The sequence below is a fragment of the Manis pentadactyla genome, chromosome 4 (assembly GCF_030020395.1).
Source record: "Manis pentadactyla isolate mManPen7 chromosome 4, mManPen7.hap1, whole genome shotgun sequence".
NCBI lineage: Eukaryota > Metazoa > Chordata > Mammalia > Pholidota > Manidae > Manis > Manis pentadactyla.
The window spans coordinates 43775671-43799167 of record NC_080022.1 but is presented as its reverse complement, the minus strand read 5'-3'; the positions used below and the strand labels follow the sequence as shown (position 1 = coordinate 43799167).

General features: G+C 35.2%; 1 protein-coding gene across 4 annotated transcripts; it reads left to right on the top strand.

Annotated features, from left to right (window-relative positions):
* Window positions 1-84: 84 nt before the first annotated feature.
* On the top strand, window positions 85-21925 carry TMEM59 (transmembrane protein 59). Of its 4 annotated transcripts, none has more exons than XM_036911178.2 (9): window positions 85-347; window positions 3834-3866; window positions 4803-4908; window positions 6861-6955; window positions 9697-9849; window positions 11488-11569; window positions 12433-12517; window positions 15118-15226; window positions 21643-21925. In XM_036911178.2, exons 1-9 carry the CDS (start codon window positions 159-161, stop codon window positions 21796-21798), a joined length of 1008 nt encoding a protein of 335 aa, XP_036767073.1. In that variant the 5' UTR covers window positions 85-158; the 3' UTR covers window positions 21799-21925. The 4 variants fall into 4 exon arrangements, with proteins under 4 accessions (XP_036767073.1, XP_036767074.1, XP_036767075.1 ...); XM_036911179.2 differs by having other exon boundaries at window positions 88-347; window positions 12436-12517; XM_036911180.2 differs by lacking the exon at window positions 3834-3866 and having other exon boundaries at window positions 92-347.
* The last annotated feature ends 1572 nt before the right edge of the window (window positions 21926-23497 follow it).

The following is a 23497-nucleotide window of genomic DNA, read 5'->3' as shown; positions in this document are numbered from 1 at the left end:
GGCGGCAGTTGGCTGCTTCGGGTCAGGGCGGAGTTGAGGAGAAGGCGGAGGCGGAAGCGGCGGCCCGTGGGGCGGGGAAGGGGCTGGCCCCGGAAGGAGGAGGAAACTCTGAAAAGAAAACAGCAACAAGCCGAGCTGCTGTGACAGAGGGAAACAAGATGGCGGCGCCGAAGTGGAGCCTCTGGGTCGGGGCCCAACTGGGGCTCCCGCCGCTGCTGCTGCTGACCATGGCCCTGGCTGGGGGTTCGGGAACTGCTTCGGCGGAAGCGTTTGACTCGGTCTTGGGTGATACGGCTTCTTGTCACCGGGCCTGTCAATTGACGTATCCCTTGCACACCTACCCCAAGGTAGGGCCCGTCTGAACGGGCTACAACCCTTCCCTGAACCGCCCACGTCTCCGCTCTCGCGCACCTCTGTCCGCTCTGGGAACCGGCTCTAAGATCCGCCCTTCAACCGCCGTCTCTCACCTGTGTCCCTCCCGTTTGCATCCCTCATCTACCTGCACCCTGTTGCTGCTTGATTAGCGGAAGTTAGTGCTGCATCTACCCTGTAATTGGCTGGGGAACACAAAGATGACAAAGACAAGACCCCTTTCGTGTGGGAGCTTGCGGGACAGCGAGGTTGTTGAGCGCTCCGCGGAGGAGGAGGAGGATACGGATGGTTGATGTGGGGTCCTCACCTCCCAGGAGCTTAAGGGGTGGCGGCGGGGGCGGGCGGTCAGGAGCAGATACGTAGGACCACAAAAGGTTAGTTCAAAACCCATGTTTACGGAGTGCCTCTCTGGGCCGGGAGCGCAGTCTGTTTCGGTAGACAGACAAGTAGACAATCACACCATAGTATAAAATGTGTTAAGTCAGCCCAAGAACTTGTGAGATGCACAGGAAGGGGCTTTTCTCCTTTGTTGATTTACAGTGTGCAAGGCGCTGCCACTAGGGACTGGGATGGCTTAGAGAAAAAGCAGTTCGTTTTCTGCATTCAAAGAACTTAACCATTAAGTGCGGAAGACAGAAGGAATTCATAGAGTGGGTAAAGAAATGAGACTGCCCTTTGGTGGGGAGGAAATCACAGCTTAGGGAGAGGAGTGACCCTATTTTCACTCCCAGTCCGCCCGCAGATGCTGCCTTTCCTTTAATTCCATTCCATTTCTCAAGTTGTTTTTTCAGCTTCCTTAAGAACTCTGTTTACTCAATATTCTAAATTGCGTGGTGACTCCCCACCCTTCCCCATATGTAATCTGGGTATCTCTTCCCCTCCCCAGCTGCCTTACTTTATAATAGCTTTTGCTGATGTTGATGTTTTTCTCCTTGTTTTTCCTGCGTCTTCTCTGTGCTGTTTACCTAATCGTGTAGCTAGACCTCTTTGCTCTCTCGGTCTACCAAGTGACCACGAGGACAGGTCCAGTGAAGTTAATTTAGTATGTTCTTCATCCGCAAGTGCTTTCAGGTCTTGGAAATGAAAAGTTCTAAAATGCCTTCACTTCCCATATGTCTGTTTACTGCTCGATTTTACGTTGCATCAGGATTATCAGTTTTCAAGAAAAAATGTGGGAGAGGATTATCCTAGAATTTTAAGTCAGAGAGTAACAGCAATCAAGAGAGAGAAATGAGAAATTTTGGCTTCCAGACTTAAATCAAGCTGTACTACCTCTCAGTGCATAATTTTCTTCTCTTCTTTTAAACCTCTCATCATTAAGAAGATTGAATGAGGAAACTCAATAATTGATTTGACATGGAATTGGGCAGAGACTATTTTGTATCCTTCTAGTGTTAAATCATAGTTTTTTTTTCCCTTTTTTGAGATTTTCCTAGCAAATTTGTAGTATGCACACCAGAATGCTGGGAGAATAATTAAATGACTTGAAAGGGTAAACATTTCCAGAACTTTTAGATACTTTTATAATACCCAGTACTTTCTGAGAATTGATGTGATACTGGTAAGTCTTTTTTGCTTAATCATTAAAGCTATTCTCATCTGGACCTCCAAAAATCATCTATCTCTCCATTGGTCCTGGACTTAAAAATTTCACTTTATTGCCAGTATAAGAGATTTGCACCTATTATTGCCCTAATTCTCACAATCAGCCTCCAAAGTAGCGTTTTATGATTGAGGAATTGAGGCTCTGAAAGGTTAAGTGACCTGCCCAAGGTCACATAGCCAAGAAGTAATGGACTGGTAGGAATTTAGTCCGAAAACTGGCTACCTGTGCTGCCTTCTATTAATAAACTTGTATTAAAATTTTAATTTGCTTATTTCACTGATTCTGTTGACCTTCCTCTGAATTATTTTGCAGTTCAGGAAAAAGTGTGTGTTATAAATAATTAGATGGATTTACAAGCTCACAAAGCTTCTTGGTCTAGTATTTGTAAATGGGGAATAGAAATCTCATTTTAACAACTCTTTTTCAAAATTAGTTGTATGTTGCAAGAAAGTAGAATACCTGTTTGTAAGTCATAATTTAAAAATTATTGTATCTTATCTTTTAACTTTGCTTGAAAGTGCAATTGCATTATTTGTCTGCTTCCAAATACAAGAGACATAAGTCATATTAATAACAAAGGTAATTAGAGTTGGCCTGGTCCTTTTTTAACTATGTGTGTGGGCTCTGGAAACATACAAACCTGGGTTCCATTCCCAGCTCCATTTTTACTATGTGTGTAGTTCAATTTGTCAGCTGTAGAAAAAAAAAACCTCATAGTGTGAGGATTAAAGATAATATCTATGGCACTCTTAACACAGTGCCTAACACAACAGATATTTCTTCTGCTATATATCTTAAAGCCAGTTTGGTACATATAGTATTAGTAGTGCTGATAATGAAAGAATAGTTGGACTTAGCTCAGAATAAGAAGATGCATCTAAAATCTATAGATAGTATCATTGAAGTTCCTTTTAATAATTTAGCTGGTATTCAGTTTGGTGGAGAGCATCATTTCCTTGTGCTTTAAATCAGAGTAGATACGTTCTATATAAGCTTGCCAGTCATTTGAGATATATAAGGCATGAAATATTTACTTGGAACAATAATATCTAGAACATGAACACTTACTTAGAATAAGGGTATGATTGTTAATAGCTACCAATCGAGTGCCTCCTCTGTGCCAGATGCTGTATAATACATTAAGTGTTAGCACAATGCCTGGCACATTGTGGGTGCTCATTAAATAGTATTATTGATATGTCTATTTATTAAATAGTATAGCATAATACTATATTGTAGATATAAAAATGTATAAACCTCATCATAATCAAGATTGACATGAGTATTGTCCCCATTGTACAACTAGGGAAATGGGTTCAGAGAGATTAAATCACTTGCTCAAGGTTATATAGAATAAGTAGTGAGGCTTCAAACCAGGGCTGGTTTCTGAACCTAGACTCACCATGCCATACTCTTCTCTGAAGCTGACACTGAAGGGCTTATTGGGTTCGTTTACCAAAGCATATCTGAAAGTGAAATGACATGCAGTGTAGCTTATACTGATAAGCTCATGCTTCCTCTGTGTGGTACACGGAAATAGGTGGTACTCAAAGACATAATTCTTTCACCATTTTACAAAACCTGCAGAAGCTACTCAGGTATGAAATTTTTATCTAAATTGTTAAAATTCTTATAATTTCTCCTTAACAACAAATGCAAATAGAACCGAGGCCCAAAAATGTGCTACCTTCAAAGTTGTATAATGAAGCTTGTGTAGTATTAGACTGCAGCCACCACTTCTTAATGGATTGCTGCTGCTGCATAAATTTTACTAATCCTTCTGCTGGGAAGAAATGCATACCTTTGTGTTTCATTGGTTGCTAACTGGTATTTGCACATGCTGTTTCCTTATTAGGTGCCTTCCAGTTTGTATACAGTAGATCACACAGTAAGTTGAGAGGGCTCTCTCACATTAACTAGTTTGTTTCAAATATTATATGTATTTCATCTAAGAAAAGCCTGTTGAAGACATTGTCATTAGTCTTATTAAGCAGTTAACATTTTCCAGCAATGAATAATCTATCCTATCATCAGCTCCCACACATATAGAATGATGCCTATAACTGTTTTTTATTTTTAAAATATATTACTATGATTAACACTACTGCCATTTATTGACCACCTTCAGTGTCTCAGACACTGTACTAACAAAGCTATCTTCCAGCATTGTTGCAGGGTTTGGAGATCATGAAAAAACTGAGATTTTAGATAGGTAAAGTAACTTGTGCATGGTCACTCAAAAGGTTTTAGTCCAAGTCTGGTAATTCCAGTGGTTTGTCTGATATGTCACACTGTTGGTCTTACTTGTGTTTTCATTTGAAGTAAGCCAAGTTAAAAAAGAATCCTTTCATGTAAGCATTTTTATAGATGTGTACCTCACTTTGTGGGGGCCTTTATGGTACTGCTTCTATGTGAAGCTAGTCATCATACTTCTCCTGAGAACCCTGATGATTTATATAAATATGTGGTAGAAGTATGCCATTGGTTCTAAGGTACTAGCTTACTCATTTCTACCTCTGTTAAAGGTCCAATTATGTCTGTTATTTTTATTTTCAATTTTCTGCTCATAACATATGACCATGGAATATGGAAAAGGGTGATTTTTTTACTCACTAGTTCACTCTCTTGGGTTATCACTTTTAAAGTAAGAAACTAAAACCTCTTTATATGGTAAAAGTCTTGGGTATCACTTCTATCATTTTTCTTGGACAGTTTATATATTTATATAATAAATCATACTAACTTTGCTTCCTTTTTTACCTTTTTTTTCCCTGAGAGAAAAATAGTATTTTTTGGTAATCATCTCTGTTCTTGATCTCCCTAGGAGGAGGAGTTATATGCATGTCAAAGAGGTTGCAGGCTGTTTTCAATTTGTCAGTTTGTGGATGATGGAACTGATTTAAATCGGACCAAATTGGAGTGTGAATCTGGTAAGGTGCTGTGTTGATATTGTCAGCAGTATGTAACATTGCTGTTTTCTTTGAGTTGTGTTATGCTTTTTACATATTATGTGTTTTCCTCAGAAACTAAAAAGCATACTGTTTAAACTAGTCATATATCATATTTTAATTATTATGAAGTTAGAGTTTTAGTAGCTGTTGCTAGAAATATCATGGTACTTAAATTTCATCTACAGGTTTCCCCTGCTATCCAAAAGTAGAGCATTCCCTATGAAACCTTTCATGAGCTAAAATGGAATAAAGGAACAATTGCTGTAATTTATAATGGAATATTTTTTGAGTGTTCCCAAACCCCCAAAAATAAGCTCTTTTAGGCTTTTCTGATATCTTAGTACACATCTTGCTAACAGATACACAAAAGAAATTTCAATAAAGCACAGATGCTCACAGGCACAGTTCAAACCTATAGCAGCTTGATGCTAAGATGCTTAGTTCCTGGGGAAGGAGCTTGGAGGGGGCCACTGTCTTTGCTCAAGGTGCCCACTGCCTCTCTACAAACAAATTCTTAATGCTTTCTTGCTTTTCACCTTTTTTCTTAAAAAAGTAAATCCTCTTTGGATCTCTCTCAGTTACCGGAAACAGGTAGTACTGCTGTAGATCTTTTGTAAAAGCAAAGTAGAAAAATGCAAACTTTTGAAAAGCAGGGAATACCTGGATTTGTATAGGACACCTTTGTTTAACCAAGCATTTTGTTTGGACAAATACAGTAGTAATTATCCTTCTCATAATTCATCACCACCTTTTCAATGGATAGTATAATTTTCCTAAGCCTTTCAGTCATAGGCTAGTTGACTTAGCTTCAAGTTTTTTGCTGAATCAGGTCTTTGACTCAGTATTTAATAGTGTATTCTTTGTGGGTCATGCCAATAAAAGAAGTAACCAGAGTCTTTGTCATCTCTTAAACCACTATTCTTATCTTTTGCTGAAAGAGATGTGTTTAATAAAAGAAAGATGTAATCAGGACAAAATTAACATTTAACTTTTTTAAAGAACTATAATGGAATTTTCTCCTTCCATTACTTTACACTGTTTATTCAGTATAGCAGGAGGTGCCTTTCTGCCTACCACTATGCAATGACTCAATCCAGCCTCTGTGACATCGTAACCTATATGGCTCAGTCTCCTAACTGGCCATCTTTGTATGTGCGTAATGCTGTTCAATTTGTTCTATACCTTTGAGAAGTATTTCACAAATGCAAGACTGGATTGGAAAGATAAATAAAATTATTATAGTGGTGAAGTGTTGTATCACAAGAAAGAAATGGCTCTACTGAACTAAGTGAAGCGAGTATGTCTGGTAGACACTCATTTCAACTTTAGCATCCTGCTGTAGAACATTTTCAAAGCTTGATTTCTTAGAATTTAGGGTATTAGATTGATTGCTTTATTTTTGCTTGTCATACGAATACCCTCATTTCTCAACGAAGTTTGATCTAGTTCTTAATAGTAATATATATTTGTGTAAATCATTGAAATACATTAATCAGCTGTATGACATAGGTGGTGGTATTTCCATTTTAGATACACTGAAATCAGTAATCAGAGAGGTTAAACAGCTCAGCCCAGGTTACATATATAGCCTACAAATGATGGAGCCAAAACTTCAGGATGCTGGTTCTCTGTTTTTTCCACTATGCAAATGCTGACTATGAGGATCCCCTCATATGGATGTCATCATATAGATAGACCCTGAGTGTATAAAAAATAGATATATATCTGAAACATTTCACTTTTGGGAGGCAGAGGATCTAGGATTTTATTAAAATAATCCATTTGCTGTTAGGAATTTAGAAATTCATATTGATGAAATACTTTTTTACGTAAAAGAAATTTATTTATGAAATACCAAATCCCTTCTTTTCTATCCTCCCTCCTCTCTATCTCTCTTTTTTTCTTGTAATTTGCCTGTTTTTCTTTTACAGCCTGTACAGAAGCATATTCCCAATCTGATGAGCAATATGCTTGCCATCTTGGTTGCCAGAGTCAGCTGCCATTTGCTGAACTGAGACAAGAACAAGTATGAAATAATACTGCCTTGCAAAATTACTTGCCTAGATTGTACTGACTTGTATTGAAATGTTTATCACTCACTTGATCCTATTTTAGTGTTACATATTAGAATTAGTTTTCAGCAAACTGTGTTTGCAAATAGGAGAGTTAATTGAATAGTTTTTGTATAATGCTTCATTGTTAAAAGGTGTATTTGCATCCATAATCTCATTTTGTGTTTTTTTTTCATGGTCCAGTGATGATGTAATCCCCATTTTGCTCATGAAAAAACTGAGGCTCAGAGAAATTAATATTTCAGAGTTCTTTTTTCATCCCAAGTCCCATTATCTTAACTAAGGTCATCATCACTTCTCATCTATATTACTAAACTCCCAAACTATTTTCCTACTTTACCACCTCTAGTCCACGTCTGTCTCCAAATACTTATTTTTTAAATGGAAATATCATTATATCATTCTCCAATCCTACATACTTCAGCAGCTCCCTATTATACACAGGTTTAAGTCCATACCGCTTATCACAGCCTGGCTCCTGATTACCTCTTCTATGTCAATCTCATATAATTCCCAACCCCTCATATCTGTACTTCAAACATACTTTGAAAAGTTTCTTCATTTTATTAATTTTTGCATAGAAAATATAGTCACATAATATAAAACTCAAAAGATAAAAAGAGTATACAGTTGACGGTTGACTAATTATGGGGTTAGGGGCACGGTCCCCTGCATAGTCAAAAATCCATAGTATAACTTTTGACTTCCCAGATCTTTACTACTAATAGTCTGTGGTTGACTGAAAGCCTTACTGATAACATAATCGGTCAATTAACACATATTTTATATATGTATTAACATACTGTATTCTTACAATGAAGCAAGCTGGAGAAAAGAATGTTAAGGAAATCATAAGGAAGAGAAAATACAATACTGTACTGTATTGAAAATAATCCACATATAAGTGGACCAACACAATTCAAACCAATTTTCAAAGGTCAGCTATATAGCAAACAGTCTCCTGTTAAGACATTCAGTTTTCCTTTGTTAATGTAGCTAGGATTACCAATACAGAGGTATTTCATGGATACACAAAGATATATGTATTCTTTTTTAAAAATGTAAGTGCACATAAGGAATATCTACTTATTACTCATTATTTTTACTACATAATATTCCATTGTGTGTATGTATCATAATTTAAGCAGTCCCTTATTTGTAGACATGTAGGTTGTTCCTAATCATTTTTATTTATAAGTGATAGTGCATATTTTGCATATTTACATCTATAGAATAAAGTCATAGGAGGAGAATTTCTGAGTTAAGAGATGTATGCATTTTTAATTTTGAGAAATAGAGCAGAATTACTCTCCGTGGAGTTACTACCAATATTTTGAATTGAGATATAATTCACATATAATTCACTCTTCTAAAGTATTCGCTTTAGTAGTTGATCAGTATATTCACAAAGTTGTGCAACCATCATCACTATATAGTTTCAGAAGATTTTCACAATGCCAAAAAGAAATCCCATACCCTGGGACTTTCCTTTCCAGCTCTGTCCTGCCTCTGGTAATGTACCACTTTATTACAATTTTAATTTGTCTTTCTCTTATTATAGTAATGTTAAAGATATTTTCTAACTTGGAAAATGAAAAGATAATTTTGCAGAGCCATTTTTATTTCCTTTTATTTGTATGCATATTGAGCAGTTCTTGATTTTTATAATATGACATGTTATTCCATGCCTCTGTTCCTTCTACTCCCCATCTGCCTAGTCAGTCTTTGGGCAGGTGTCATTTCCTTTATGAAGCCTTCTTAGAAACCACCTCTCACCCCAGTTTGGGTTGGGTGCCTTTCCCTGTACATGTCTTACCACCTTATGTTTAACCTTTCGCCTTGAAGGATTACACAGATTAAACACAGGTATACATTGATGAATAAAACACACATGGTCCCTGATCTCTTAAAATTTATAATCTCAATGAATGCTTGTTCAGTGAAATAGCCAATAAAAGATTTCACAATGATTATGTGGGAAAATTCTATTGTGATCAAATTTTCTAAAATTTGTCTAATTCTAAAAACTACTTTCCCTTAATACCCAGCAATATGTCTCTTTTAAAATATAGCAAAACCAATACTACCCCTAAAGTCCAGGCAATGTATCCCCCTTGTGCTGTAGAGGGGCCCACTGCTGCTAAATAAGTCGGATTGGAGGGGAGATACCAATTAATGTTAAAATCTTATCAGTAGTTTATTCAGCCCATAAATAACTTCCCTCATCCTGCCCTGAAATCAAATGTCTCATATTTTATGCATATATTCTTTTGATTGATTTTTCCCTTCCTCTTTTCCATTGATATTCAATATAGCATGATTTATTTTACATGAAAGCATTAAAGATGAGAATGATATGATGTGTCCATTCCCCTCTACCACTTGAGGCCTTGCTAATCTTTATTTAATCATATCAAGATTCTCCACATTTTTGGGCCCGATTCAAAAGCATGTTGTTAGAGAGGTGATGGGTAGCTTGTAAGTGTCTTTGGTGGCAAGTTAAAGTAGCCTGGGATTTTTAGCTTTACCATAGTTAGATAACTAAGAGTTTACACTAATGCAAATGATAATGGTAGAGTCACTTAATGCTTATACCCTGTCCCAGTAACAATTTGGGGAGTCTTGATTATCTTGCTCTCTTGAATATACATATATAAAAATAACATATTTCTCATTATTTAATTTTTTTTTTAAGCTTATGTCCCTGATGCCAAAAATGCATTTGCTCTTCCCTCTGACTCTGGTAAGGTCATTCTGGAGTGACATGGTGGATTCTGCACAGAGCTTCATAACTTCTTCATGGACTTTTTATCTTCAAGCTGATGATGGAAAAATAGTTATATTCCAGGTGATGACTGCTTCATAGATTCATTTAAATACAAACAACAGTAAATGCATATGTCTTAATTGAAGTCTTGGCATAAAGCCATGTAGTCATTCACTTACAAATATTTATCATCAAATAATAATTACTTATTTGGCCTACATTACAACATTGGGTTATCAGGACACAGTGTCAGTGTACCCTTCCCTCTACTGTTGGAAGCCTGTCTAAAGCCCATTGGTGCTTACCTAATAAGAACTCTGAGTATTCTAAATTTTCTAGTGGTCAAATTGATAAAATGAAACCTCTAGATAGGAGAAGTAAGAATAATTAATGTGCTTTGAGTGTAAATAGTGTCATATACATCTCATGTATGGATATTAGCGAAAAGCAGTACAATATAATTTTTAGCTCTTTATAGTGCTTTTCCTCATAACTCTTAAAAGAGAACTTGCTCAAAAGCATATTGCCTCCTAGACAGGAAATTTTTCTCCTACTTCATTACTCACTGTGTGATGTGATAGTAATAGTTGCTATTCCTCAAAGGTTCTTATGTAGTAGACATACATGTGTTATCTCAAATCTTCAAACAATTTTATGATGTTGTATTATCCCTATTTTATTGATGAGGAAACTGCAAGTACAACTTATTTAAGGTCACCCTACCAGTACTAACAGAATTAGGCTTCAGACTTAGGTTACTTTAGTTCCAAGGCTCATATGCCATCCTGCCATGCAGTCTTCCCTTTTATTCAGTAAGTTCCTCAAAATTACCAGCCAAGAAATCATATGCCATCCTGCCATGTGGTCTTCCTTTTTATTCAGTAAATTCCTCAAATTTACCAGCCAACAAATTATGTTTTGGTATTTTTCTCTCAGGTAATAATTGAAGTAAACCTTCTAATTATGACTACTAATTGAGTGGCTTACTGCAAGGCTAGTATGTGATTTTTAGCACTGTCCTGAGCCTTGGGTCACCTGTACTTAATCTGATAAGTTAAACACAGAAGGAATTTTCTCTCTTTAAATTCTCGAATAAGCTCCATGTCCTGAAGGTGCTCAAGTTAAAGCTTAAGTTAACTCTCAGAGCAGAGCCCTCATTCATTTCTGATTAGATATGAAATTACTTCTGTTTCTTTCTTTGTGTCAACTTGAGTGTAACTCGGATGGAGGAACCCCCACTCCAGAGGATCAGGGCTACCTCAAAGGTATAAAGTATGGAGTATTTAGCTGTAATATATGAATTACTCATACTTAGGGAAGAATGGAATGTTTCAAATGAGATAATATGTGTTTAGCTAAAAATTTTGGCAGTCTGCTAAATTATTCCTGAGCAACTAGAATTAGAACTCATTTTTGCAGGGTGTGATATTTAATGGCTGTATGTCGTAATTTTTCCCCCTTTTTAAAAAAATGTTGTCAGGAAGCTAAACTTACTAAATATTTGATGATGCCAGAAATCTGTTTCTTTGCAAGGCACTGGATCTGATGTTTAGGAAGTGCAATTAAAATATATTGTGGTTAATGTGTTTTCTGTTTTATACCATGCTTCTGTTACTTTTTCTCAATTTGAATGTTTATAGAGATGATGTGTTATAGAACTTCCTACTGAGAGAAGCTTAACAAGTACAAATGACTTAATTGCTTTCATTATCATTTTAGTCTAAGCCAGAAATCCAGTATGCACCACAATTGGAGCAGGAGCCTACAAATTTGAAAGAATCATCACTAAACAAAATGTCCTGTAAGTTCTATTTTAAGTAGCTTGGGATAAAAACATTAGCAGTCAAATCTGGTTGTGGTAAAATTGGTTGTGTGATTGTTTTTGCACTAATGGAAGGTGAACAGATAATTTCTGAAGCAGTGGTTCTCAAACTTTAATGTGTATTAGGATCTGGAGAGCTGGTTAAAACAGATTTCTGAGCCCCACCTCCAGAGTTTCCAATTTAGGAGATCTGGGATAGGACCTGACAATTTGCATTTCTAGCAAGTTCCCAGACGTTGTTGAATCTACTGGTATAGGGACCATGCTTTGAAAACCACTCTTCTAAAAACATTTAGTTTGCTCTGAAGAATGTTTTGAGTGTGAACTAATGAAATCCTCTGATATTTCCCAATAAACTAACCACATAGTGAAACTACCTGAAATTATGAGTTCCTGTTCTATTTTTATTGCCATGCTAGAAGTGAATTTTATGTTATAGGAACATCAAGCTAAAGCTGAGCTTACCTTTTAAAATGTACTACTCATACCTTATTTTAGATACTACTTTAATTAACTTTCTGATTATTTTGGTGGGTGGATAATGACTGCATGTAAGGCCGTCTTTAACTTTAGATTAGAATAAACCATATCCTGTTATTCAAGCCCACAAGTAATTAAACAATGCATCAATGTCAATAAGAATTTGGAAATAAAATAGGAAATCCATAATGTGGTAGAATATCCATTTGGTTTTTAGTGTGCTGGAGGAATTTGCATTCATTATAATATGTATCAGATTACATTTATAAAAACCACTCTATCCGTACAGTGTGTTTGTCTTGAAGTAGTCATTGAAACTAGCTTTTGGATTCGAGTATCAAACTTGTACCTTGTTATTTCAGCAGATCTGCAAATGAGAAGTTCACAAAGACACAGGAACTATCTCACGGATGAAGAAAGCAATGGCTTTTTAAGATGCCTCTCTCTGTATGTATTCCCCTTCATTTAATGTGTACAGGAGATAAAATCTGGCTTAGATTCCTTTTTATTAAAGTTATGTTAGCTGCTCAAAAGTAAAAAACCTTTACTTTTTCCTACCAGACTTGGGCTTTCAGATATTTAATTTGTTTAAAAAGTAATACACATACAACTGTAATAAAACCCAAGCAGGTAATTTTTTTCACAGTAGAAAAGCATCTTGTTCTTGCTAGGGTTCCTTGATTTACGTTAAGAAATTGCTTCTTCAGATATTTAAATTAAGCTTTAATTTAAAGTATGTCTGAATGGGTTGGGGGTCAGATTTTTGTTTTTATCTGCATGGCCACACTTGAGGCTAGGGGAGGGAAGTAAGCTATAGATTAAGAAGGACTTTGTGTTCTATACTGAAAAATGTCAACTGTATGCCAAGGATTCTTTTTTTTTTTCGATAATTATTTTTTATTGAAGGGTAGTTGACACACAGTATTACATTAGTTTCAGGTGTACAACACAGTGATTCAACATTTATATACATGATAATTCTAGGTACCAGCTATCACCATACCAAGTTGTTACAATATTTTGACTATATTCCTTATGCTATACATTACATCCCGGTTACTTTATTTATTTTACAATTGGAAGGGTGTTTATATATATATATACATATATATATATAAAAATTTTTTTGTGTGTGTGTGTGAAGGCATCTCTCATATTTATTGATCAAATGGTTATTAACAACAGTAAAATTCTGTATAGGGGGGTCAATACTCAATGCACAATCATTAATCCACCCCAAGCCTAATTTTCGTCAGTCTCCAATCCTCTGATGCATAACGAACAAGTTCTTACATGGAGTACAAACTCTTACATAGTGAATAAGTTACATGGTGAACATTACAAGGGCAGTCATCACAGAAGCTTTCGGTTTTGTTCATGCATTATGAACTATAAACAGTCAGTTCAAATATGAATATTCATTTGATTTTTATACTTGATTTATATGTGGATACCACATTTCTCTATTATTATTATTTTTAATAAAATGCTGAAGTGGTAGGTAGATACGAGATAAAGGTAGAAAACAGAGTTTAGTGTTGTAAGAGAGCAAATGTAGATGATCAGGTGTGTGCCTGTAGACTATGTGTTAATCCGAGCTAGACAAGATGCCAAGGATTCTTAAGGATGGTAGGGGAAATTGGGCAGGTGTGGGTAGTGGGTACCTTACACCCTCCGAGGAAAGAATATCAAGCCTTCTGAGGGTGAAGAGAGTTTTATTTAAAGAATACATGCTTCTGCTCCTCCAACAAGTTCTTATTTCCTGGAAGGAAATTCCTCCATACCTTAGTTAGGGCTGGAGTATGTAAAGGGAATGTTTTTTCATTAAAAATATTTTTTGCTCTATTATCCTCCCCAATTGGAAGACTTGAAACAAGGCATCATATAAGAGTCCCCTGCTTTTAGGTACAGTGCATTTTCTAAAGTTCACGTCCTTTATTGGGAGACAGACAATGACTGTGCATGCCTTTTCCTCGGCATGTTCAAGTGCTGGCAAATTATCAAGTGAATGGGTTATGGTGGTAAGTATAGATCTTTTATTAGGCAGTAATGGATGAGCATAGATGTGAAAATTGGGCTGCCTGTGTTCATTACACAGTTCCTCAGAATTAGATTCTTAACTATTTTAAAATAGCTTGACTTTTTTCTGCTTTTTGAATCATGATCTATAGTTTGGCAAACAGTAGGTCCACTGTGGAAAAAACTCCTATTCCTGATTCTTGTGACTGGCCTTCTACTTTAAGATATTTTAATCATAAGAAAAATGTAATTATCTCTTTACTAAGATTTGCTGTAATGGATACAGAATACCTCATAATAGATATGCTCTTATAAATTGAAATATAAGCAAATAGTGGAAAATTAAATATTTGAAATGTGCTAGAGAATCCTTTGATGAACCAAATGATCATTTCATTTCACCTCTTCTATACCCTAAGTTTTTGGGATATTGGGCTTTCTTAAAGCAAGTATTGTCATAATACCTTGAAAATAATATATAATATTTGTATAGCAGTGTGCAATTTATAGAACACTTTTATTTGCCTTATCTCATTTAGTAATTATAAAATAGCTTTGAAAGTATTCTGCTTTAACTTAATATATTCAGCAGAAAGCCAGTATGTCTGATTTTTTAAATTATGAAAGAGTGATATAGCCATGTTACAGAGACTTGAGAAATGGAGGAAAGGACATCATACCAACCTAATGTAATAGCTATTATATTTCCTTCTGTAAGTTGTTTTTAAAATTTTAAGAATAGTTTTAAAGTTAGCATACAAAGTTATAATTGTATCACTAGATTAAGTACAAAAGGTAGATTACCTTTCGTTATTAAGAATCTTTTTTTTGTTATCATTAATCTACAATTACACAAAGAACATTATGTTTACTAGACTCCCCCCTTCACCAAGTCCCCCCCACAAACCCCATTACAGTCACTGTCCATCAGCGTAGTAAGATGCTGTAGAATCACTATTTGTCTTCTCTGTGTTGTAAGAATCTTTTTTATATTACAAAATTTTAACATGACTGTTCATCTTTTTCAGTAACTCTGGGTGGATTTTAACCACAACTCTTGTCCTTTCGGTGATGGTATTACTCTGGATTTGTTGTGCAACTGTTGCTACAGCTGTGGAGCAGTATGTTCCCTCTGAGGTAAATTTAATTCTAACCTTTAGGCCATTTGAAGACTGAGTCATGTGATGCACCATTTTAAATGCCTTATTTGTTTAACTGGAAAAACAAGGCCTTTCTACTAATAGAATAAGAGATTTGGTGGTTTTAATCACACATGGTGGGTGGCGCACATGAAAATTGCAGGTTTGCAGGGCAAGAATCACTGTTCCCTGTATTCCATGATGCTAACTACCACAGTGACATACACATTGGCTTCTTTGAGTAAAGTGTCTCTTTTTCCCTGGTTCTCTGAGATTGAAAAAAACCTGTTGACATCAGTTTCTAAGGTGATATATAAGAAATGAGGCTTGTAGAACCACTAATTTTAAATTAGTAGCCAAAAATGTTAAGGAATAATTGCTGCTTTAGAAGCAGCAAGGCTAGAGTGTTTAATTTTGAGTTAACATGTTCTAGTAGCTAATCCCGAGAGAGATGGAAAGCTATGGTCGTCCTTGGTAATTAAAATTTTAACTGGCCTGAGAAGCGTAACTGTTATGGTAAGGAGTTTTGTTTTTTGGGGGAAAGGCTATAATTGGATGATTCAACTTAGATTTCAAGGAAAGAAAGTTACTTATAGAACTAAATACAGGATAATAATGTTTGTTGACATCAAATCCAACTGAAAGTAATCTTCAATTCTCTTGTACCGCCAAAGTGCAATAGAAAAAGAGAAAAGAAAGGGAAATTAAAATAGAATCTAATAAGTAGTTAGCATTTGCTTAGCATAGTACTTGAACAACAAACTTATCTTAATAGACTATAAAGATTGTTTTAATGTAAGATTTACAAGTGAATAATGATTATATTATAGTTCATGTTTTTTATTAAGATGATGTGTGATACATAGTTCTTTAAAATTTGCAAAGTATTTTCATATGTCTTACATGTCCAGCAATAGTCTATAGCAGGTTTTATTATCCATTTTATAGATAATAGGCTTACAGAGTCTAGGTAACCTTCCTAGGGTTGCACAGCTGTGAAAGTATTAAGGCTGGAATTACTGTATTGTAAAGTATTGAGGTTCATGTCTTTTGATTTGCAACTCCTGTATCTTTTCCTGTCTGCTGTCTTTCCAATGACTTATAAGGTATTTAAGTGGCACAAATAATAAATGTACAAATTGTTAAGGAAAACAATCTATATGCTGGGATTTTTAGATAAGGCTTTTTAGGTAATGGGAGTCTTGACCTGACCTTTGAAGTATGGGTAGTAAGATATGGATTAGCAGAGAGAGGAGGAGGAGGTTAGACAGCTTTCCCAGGTACAGACAAGAATTAAGCTATCAGGGAAGAACTGTAAGGAACTGACTTGATTTAAAGAACTTAAATTGGGAAATGAAGCCAACTGGATAAAATTAGGATTGGAAAGAACCCTGAATTATGGAAGTATTAGAAAATGGGTAAATTTCTGTAGAATTCATCTGTTTATGATATGAATGTACTGATAACATCCTCTTGCTACGTTACCTACTTATGTTCTTCAGCTGTAATATCTGTATTTTAATTATTTTATTCCAAATAAAGCTGAAATTACCCATTTTAAAAATTGCTTTTGTCTATTACTTCCTTTTGAGCTGTTGCATGTACCTCTAAATCCTTATGGCAACAAGCTACAAACCTATAGTAAAAAATCTTGTTGACCACCCTATCCTCTGCTGGTTCATTCCTTTCTTTTTTTTTCATCAGTGTAATTCCTTCTCATACCCCTTCTAAAAGAAAGATACACATAGAGATTGATTTGGTTATTGCCAGGAAAGAGTGACTGGCTGGTCTTAGGTGGAATATACCTTGATAAATCACCACAACCTCAATTCTGGTTCCCAGGCCTGTTGATTAATGTTGAGTACTTTCTCCCAGGCACTGTTCTAAATGTTTTATATGAATTGGCTCATTTAGTCCTTTCAGTAACTCTGTGAGATGGCTTTTTTAATTATGCCCATTTTCCAGATATGAAAACAGCAAGAGAGTGCATGATTGCCCCAGTGTTACATACCAGTGAGTGGTAGAACCAGAATTTGAACCCAGGTAGTCTTACTTCAGAGCCAGTACCCTTAAGTTTATTTAGTTAGCATAGAATCATAAATAGGGTTGTTGATTATGTGATTCCTATCAGGATCTGATCTCCTGTATGCCTTCTTTGACACTAAGAGAGAGACATCACCAGGACCACATGGTTCATGTTCTTGCCAGAATGCTCAAATTCTCTTATCCTAACAGTTCTTTAGACATTTTATAGTTTTTCCTCTCTTACCTCCTTACTTGACTTAATGGCAGTGACATCCTCTTTTGGTGGTGTTTAGACATATCAATACCTCTCACTGTTGTTTTAGTTATACCTCATAGACCTAGAGATCCTTTCCTCTCCTTTCAGATGACTCTTAATCTTTCTTTTCCTTTTAGATGTTGTATCTGCTGTGATAAAATTTGTTTTGATTATGTAGCTTTAATTCTGTTAAAAATTCTTTCCCCTTATTTCCAACTTCTTTGGAGAACACCATACTGTTCTCACATACACCCAAGATACCTGTGATCATGAAATAAATAAGGCATTAACACCACAGTCCTGTTGACTCCAGATGTACATTCCTCCAGATTTCTGCCATGTGGATGTTACTCTCTTGCTCCTCTCTAGAACTCTTCTTCCTATCTTTAACAACCAAAATTATGGCTACACCCTCAAAGAGCCTTTACTTTTCTAAGGAATATGTTTCCATGGAAAACAGCCATTTGGATTCACTGCTTTTAGGCTTTACTTTGTGTATGAACCTACACTTTAGGAAACAATGGTTTTTAACTATATTTTTTATTAATAAAACATATATACTTAGTGTAAAAACTTGTAAAGTCATGTAAAGAAATAGAAAAAAAGTCACTCATCCAATCATGCAAACCTATTGTTGTATTGTCATTTTAGTGGATTTCTTTGCATATGAACAACTTCTAACATATTAATGTTTGTTGTTTTGAAATATTACAGTATTAATATTCCTTCCCTGGTATTTTTCTCCTTTGTTTACTGTAAAAATAACCAAGAACTTCATAAAGGTTATTTCAATTTTCTTGGCCAAAAGCCACCTATTTTAAAATTTTACTTTCATAAAGCCTTTTCATTGTTTATTATCAGAACATAAATTATTTCTGACCCTTCTCCATAGTAACATGGGACTCCATTGTTAAATTCTACAAGTATAATTCATCTATGAGCAATGTTATTTACATTTCATTATATTATTCACATATATGATCCTGTGTGTGTGTAGGAAATCATAAATCTACTGAGAGAATGTGTCTTTTAAATATGGACCTGGTATCTTGGAGTTCAGACATGAAATGTAAAAAGCTTCCTTTTCAGTCACTACAAGTAAAGCTTAAAATGGTGGTAATAAAGGTCAGGAAAGTGGTCTTAGAAACTTAGGAGCAGCTTAATTTTTCTTATTTAGGAAAGCTCTGAAATAATTTATCTTTAGCCCGCTTTTCATGTAGTAGGTACTCATTGTATATCATTTGTAATGGCCAGAAAGAGTTGGCAAAGAATTTAATTTCTTTGGTTGATCTTAAAGCAGTGTCATTTTGAGTGACTTAACTTAGAAAGATTTTGATCCTCTTTCTCCACTTTTTTTTCCCTGTTCTTTCACTTCGTGGTATGATGCTTGATCTCTTGTTGAGCTGTTTAAGGTTATTAAATGAAGAGTTGTCACTCATAGTGGTCCTTGTCAGGCAGGTCAATTTGACATATAAAAACAGGATTCAGCACTACTGGGTATTTATTCCTAGAGATTTACTATAGCACACATGGTGATATAGAGGCTACATCAGTGTTATCTCATTTTCTGCATGCTTCCTTTTTACTTATTTGTCAAGACCATGATTATCGGATTTCTAACTAACATGGTCAGTTAAGGGTTTTAGAAGTCTGCTAATAATATTCACATTAGTGAATATCATTCATTTATGTGCCAGGCCCTGTTCAAGGCATTGGAAATACAATGAAGAATAAATGTTAAAGACTTCCAAGACTCTTAAGTGTAGGGCAAAACCTGTCTTAAACTACAGTAAACACTATTTTCTTTGTCTAAAAAAAAGACCAAAAACCTTGGTTTTTAGAAACATTAGGTCTTACAAAGGAGTCAGACAATCATAAAACAATGTAAGTACCATGGCTTTTTGCTCCAAATTCTGTTAAGAAACTAAATTTTAGAATAGATTTAATTAACTTACCAGATTGCATAACTGGTAAGTGGCAGAGCCAGGACTAAAGCCCAAATATGTATTTACTAGTTGAATTTATTTTTAACTTTTAGAAGTAATACATGTGACATAAAATTTTGTTTCGTCTTCACTTCTCAGATATAACACAGACAGTAGTTTTAAATTTTTTTCCAAGTAGTTACCATTTTTGAATTTATGTTCAATTTTTTATTTTTACCAACTTTAGACATTATCTAATGCCTTCCTACTGAATGAATGAGGAATTTAGTTCCCTAAAACTGTCTCCCACCTCACCTCCATCTCTTCACTTTCTGGTTTTATAATGTGTATTATTCTTTTGTATACTGTTAGTGATTGCTTTTTAAATTTCTGCTGACTCCTCATGCCTCCTTTCCTTCCCATACTTTACCTTTCAATATTCATTAGTCATGACCTTTGACAGTAAAATATAACTATTAATTTTTCTTCATGTGTACTTTTATGCTGTACTGTAGATTGATTTGAAAAATTAAAATACAGTAGACAGTATTTACAGTATAACAATTATGTAAATATTCAAAATAGAACCAAATACAGTGGTAATTAGAGTCCTGCAAAAACAAATGGGAAGCTAAATTCCTTAAAAGTTTTCCCAGGAAAGTCTTTCAAATCTGCTTACTGGAACTGTTTTTTGTTTTGTTCTAACTTTCTTCCCATTTTCTAAGTCATCTCAACTGCTACTGTTTATTGTACTCTATTGTTCTCTTGGATTCCTCTTTACTTTTGCTGGAATACCTCCTTAAGTAATTTTTTTTCATCGTACTTAGATAACTTCTCTATTTTACCTTAGTGTTTGATAATTTGAGAATGCAGAGTAGCCACAAAATCACTCTACATACTAGTTAGAGGTTATGTATATGCTCCCATCCATTTCTGTTCAGATTTTCTCCCTGTTCTTCTAGATAGATTTTTCCGTGTTGATGTTTGAAATCATTCAAACAGTTCCTGGTTGCTGTTTCAGGATCTTTAAATGTTGTTATATAGAGCTATGAAAGTTTTTCTTTAACAGTGCCCCAGAACAAATTATCACATGTTAATTCTGGGTTTTAAGGAGGCCACATTTTATTAATAGATCCATGTCCAATCCATCAACTACTGAATTTGTCAGGAAGATACTCTCTTCCTGGAAGAGTGTAAGGTACTGGGCTGCCTCATTGCAGGGTAGTTGTTGCCTTGAAGTAGTAGGCAGCAGACCACATCTGAAACATGTTCTAGTATGTGGTCTCTTGTGACTGTCCTGTCCTCTTTCACTTAACATAATCTCAGGGTTCATCCATGCAGCAAGTTTGATAGATACTTAAACTCTTGAAAGTGTTCTTTATTCAGCATCTGTTAAAAGTACTGTTTCTAACATCAAGCACTTCTGTCTGATTCTTGCTTTATAATCTAGTCAGTTGCCTTGACAATAATGTCACTTCAGTTTTTAATTTACAGGTTCAGAGATTTGTCACCATATGTATTAATAAAATCTATCCTGTTTCTTAGTAAAAACTTTTCACTTTGCTTTTCTGTCTTTAGGAGATAGACCTAATCTAAATAGACCCACTTTCAAAAGATAGTAGACAGTATACCCCAGTGAGTTTCATGACATTTCACTGATTCTGTTTTTGCTTTCATTCTTTTGTTTTAGTATTTTCTTGGATATGGTGGTAGTTATTTGAAGAGCTTTTATATGTTTATGAAGACCTTTCTAAAAGTGTTAAAATGTTTCATGTGTATTCTTTGTTCTGCTCACAGCCTTTTAAAATATCTCTTAGCATTTCCAAATGTGTTAAGTTAAAGCTTTTATGGTCACTCATTCAGAGAGCCAAGATCTTAAAGGGATTAATCACTGATGGCATCCAACATCAAGAGTAGGCGCTCTTGCTTTGGCCACACAACTCCATTTAAATGAATGATTTTTCTTGATACTCACTGTTATACTTCCAAGTCTTTTAAGTTGGGACATGTGGAAATGTTTTCTTTGGCCACCTACTGGGAGCTGAATCCCATATCTATAACACTTTGAAGTAAAAGTGTTCTTCATTCTTGCAGGTGTTTATAGAATTCTTTTAAACCAAATACCCATAGATTAAATTGTTATTTGAAGACTTACTCAGAGAGTCCTAATTATACCAATTGCTAATGTGCATTGATTTTCTTTTGCAGAAGCTGAGTATATATGGTGACTTGGAATTTGTGAATGAACAAAAGCTAAACAGATACCCAGCTTCTTCTCTTGTGATTGTTAGAGCTAAAGCTGAAGATCATGAAGAAGCAGGGCCTCTACCTACAAAAGTGAACCTTGCTCATTCAGAAATTTAAGCTTTGTTTTTTAAGGGTAATAGACATCTAAATTTCCATTCCTCATAGAGCTTTTGAAAATGGTTTCATTGGATATAGGGCTTAAAAATCACTATGAAATGCAAATAAAGTTACCAAAATCTGTGAAGACTGTATTTGCTATAAGCTTACCTATACATTTTTTCTAGTAATTTAAAAGATGGGTATTTGGGATGTGTTTTTATTTTACTAATATCTGTAGCTACTTTGTTATTTGCATTGTTTGTTTGTTTCCTTTCTTAGCCAAATTCTGTGAGCTGATCGTTGTTCTTCCCCACCTCCTACCATGATGCTGTCAATTACCTTAGTTAAGAAGCTAAATACTCAGTAGGATATCATGCTTCTGCTCAGAAATGGCCCACAACCTGTAATTTGAAATTTAGCTGGAAGTGCCCTTTAATGACACTATATTTTCAGTTGAATTGAACTGAAATCATTACAATTTTATTTGAATAATTATGTGCTGAAATTTGAGTTAATATACTCCTGATTTTCAAGATTGTCCCTTTACCCCTACCCAACCCAGAAATGAATTATGAAATGTTCTGTTTATTGCTATGTAATATGACCATGGAACAAATTGAAGCAAAAATTAACCTCTCAAAATTATATTTTACGTTATTTTGCACAAGCTATAGATTTTTTTGCTGGATGAGTCTTTCCAAAGAACTAGTTTTCTCTGTTAGAAAGCATATCAAGTGTAAGTTAAAAATATTTTCAGAAACAACTTGTCATTTTGAAAGTGAGAAACTCATGATGCAGAATTAAGTATATATTTACTTGGCAATGACTATTGTTATTAACATTCCTTTACCTGCAGTAATATAGATTGAAAGATAAGAGTGCTATCAGGTAACATTGCACAGCACAGTCTTAACATTATTCAGTGTCATTATACCATGAAATGGTAAGTAACTTTGCAAACCAGTACTCCTTCTTCACAGGGCATTGCTGGCAACTGCAGTTGTGCTACTGGCCTGAAGAAGAGTGAGTCATACATTTAACCTTACAGCCTAGTCAGAGGTTTCTCTGAGTTAAAATACAGTTAACAACTAATAAGTAAGACTTTGATCACAAAATAATAGGTTTTGAGCCGTAGAATCACAGAACCCAAGAATGGACTAACGGTTACCAAAGGGAAAGGGACTGGGCAGGAGGGGTGGGAAGGGAAGGATACGGGCAGGGAAAAAGAAAGGGGGCCTTATGATTAGCATGTATAATGTCGGGGGAGCATAGGGAGGGATGTGCAACACAGAGAAGACAAGTAGTGAGTCTACAGCATCTTACTATGCTGATGGACAGTGACTGTAATGGGGTTTGTTGGGGGGGACTTGGTGAAGGGGAGAGTCTAGTAACCATAAGGTTCTTCATGTAATTGTAGATTAATGATAATAAAATGAATAAAAAATAAAAATAATAGGTTTTGGTGTTTTAGGTAGTTTGTCTAGATTTAGAAGATAGAGGGTTAGAAAGTATGTGAATGCATTCAGATGGTGAAGAGAATTACTAAGCTGTCATCAAGCTATCATTGTCTTTTGTTTTTTTGGGAGAAAATAGTTAAAAAACACAAAGAATGGATTGGAGTTACCTTTTTTAAAAAGCCCAGCTGTCTTTATTTTCCATGATGCATCCTTATGTTCTTTAGTCAGGCACAGGTTTAATTGTAACTTGATCCATTGAA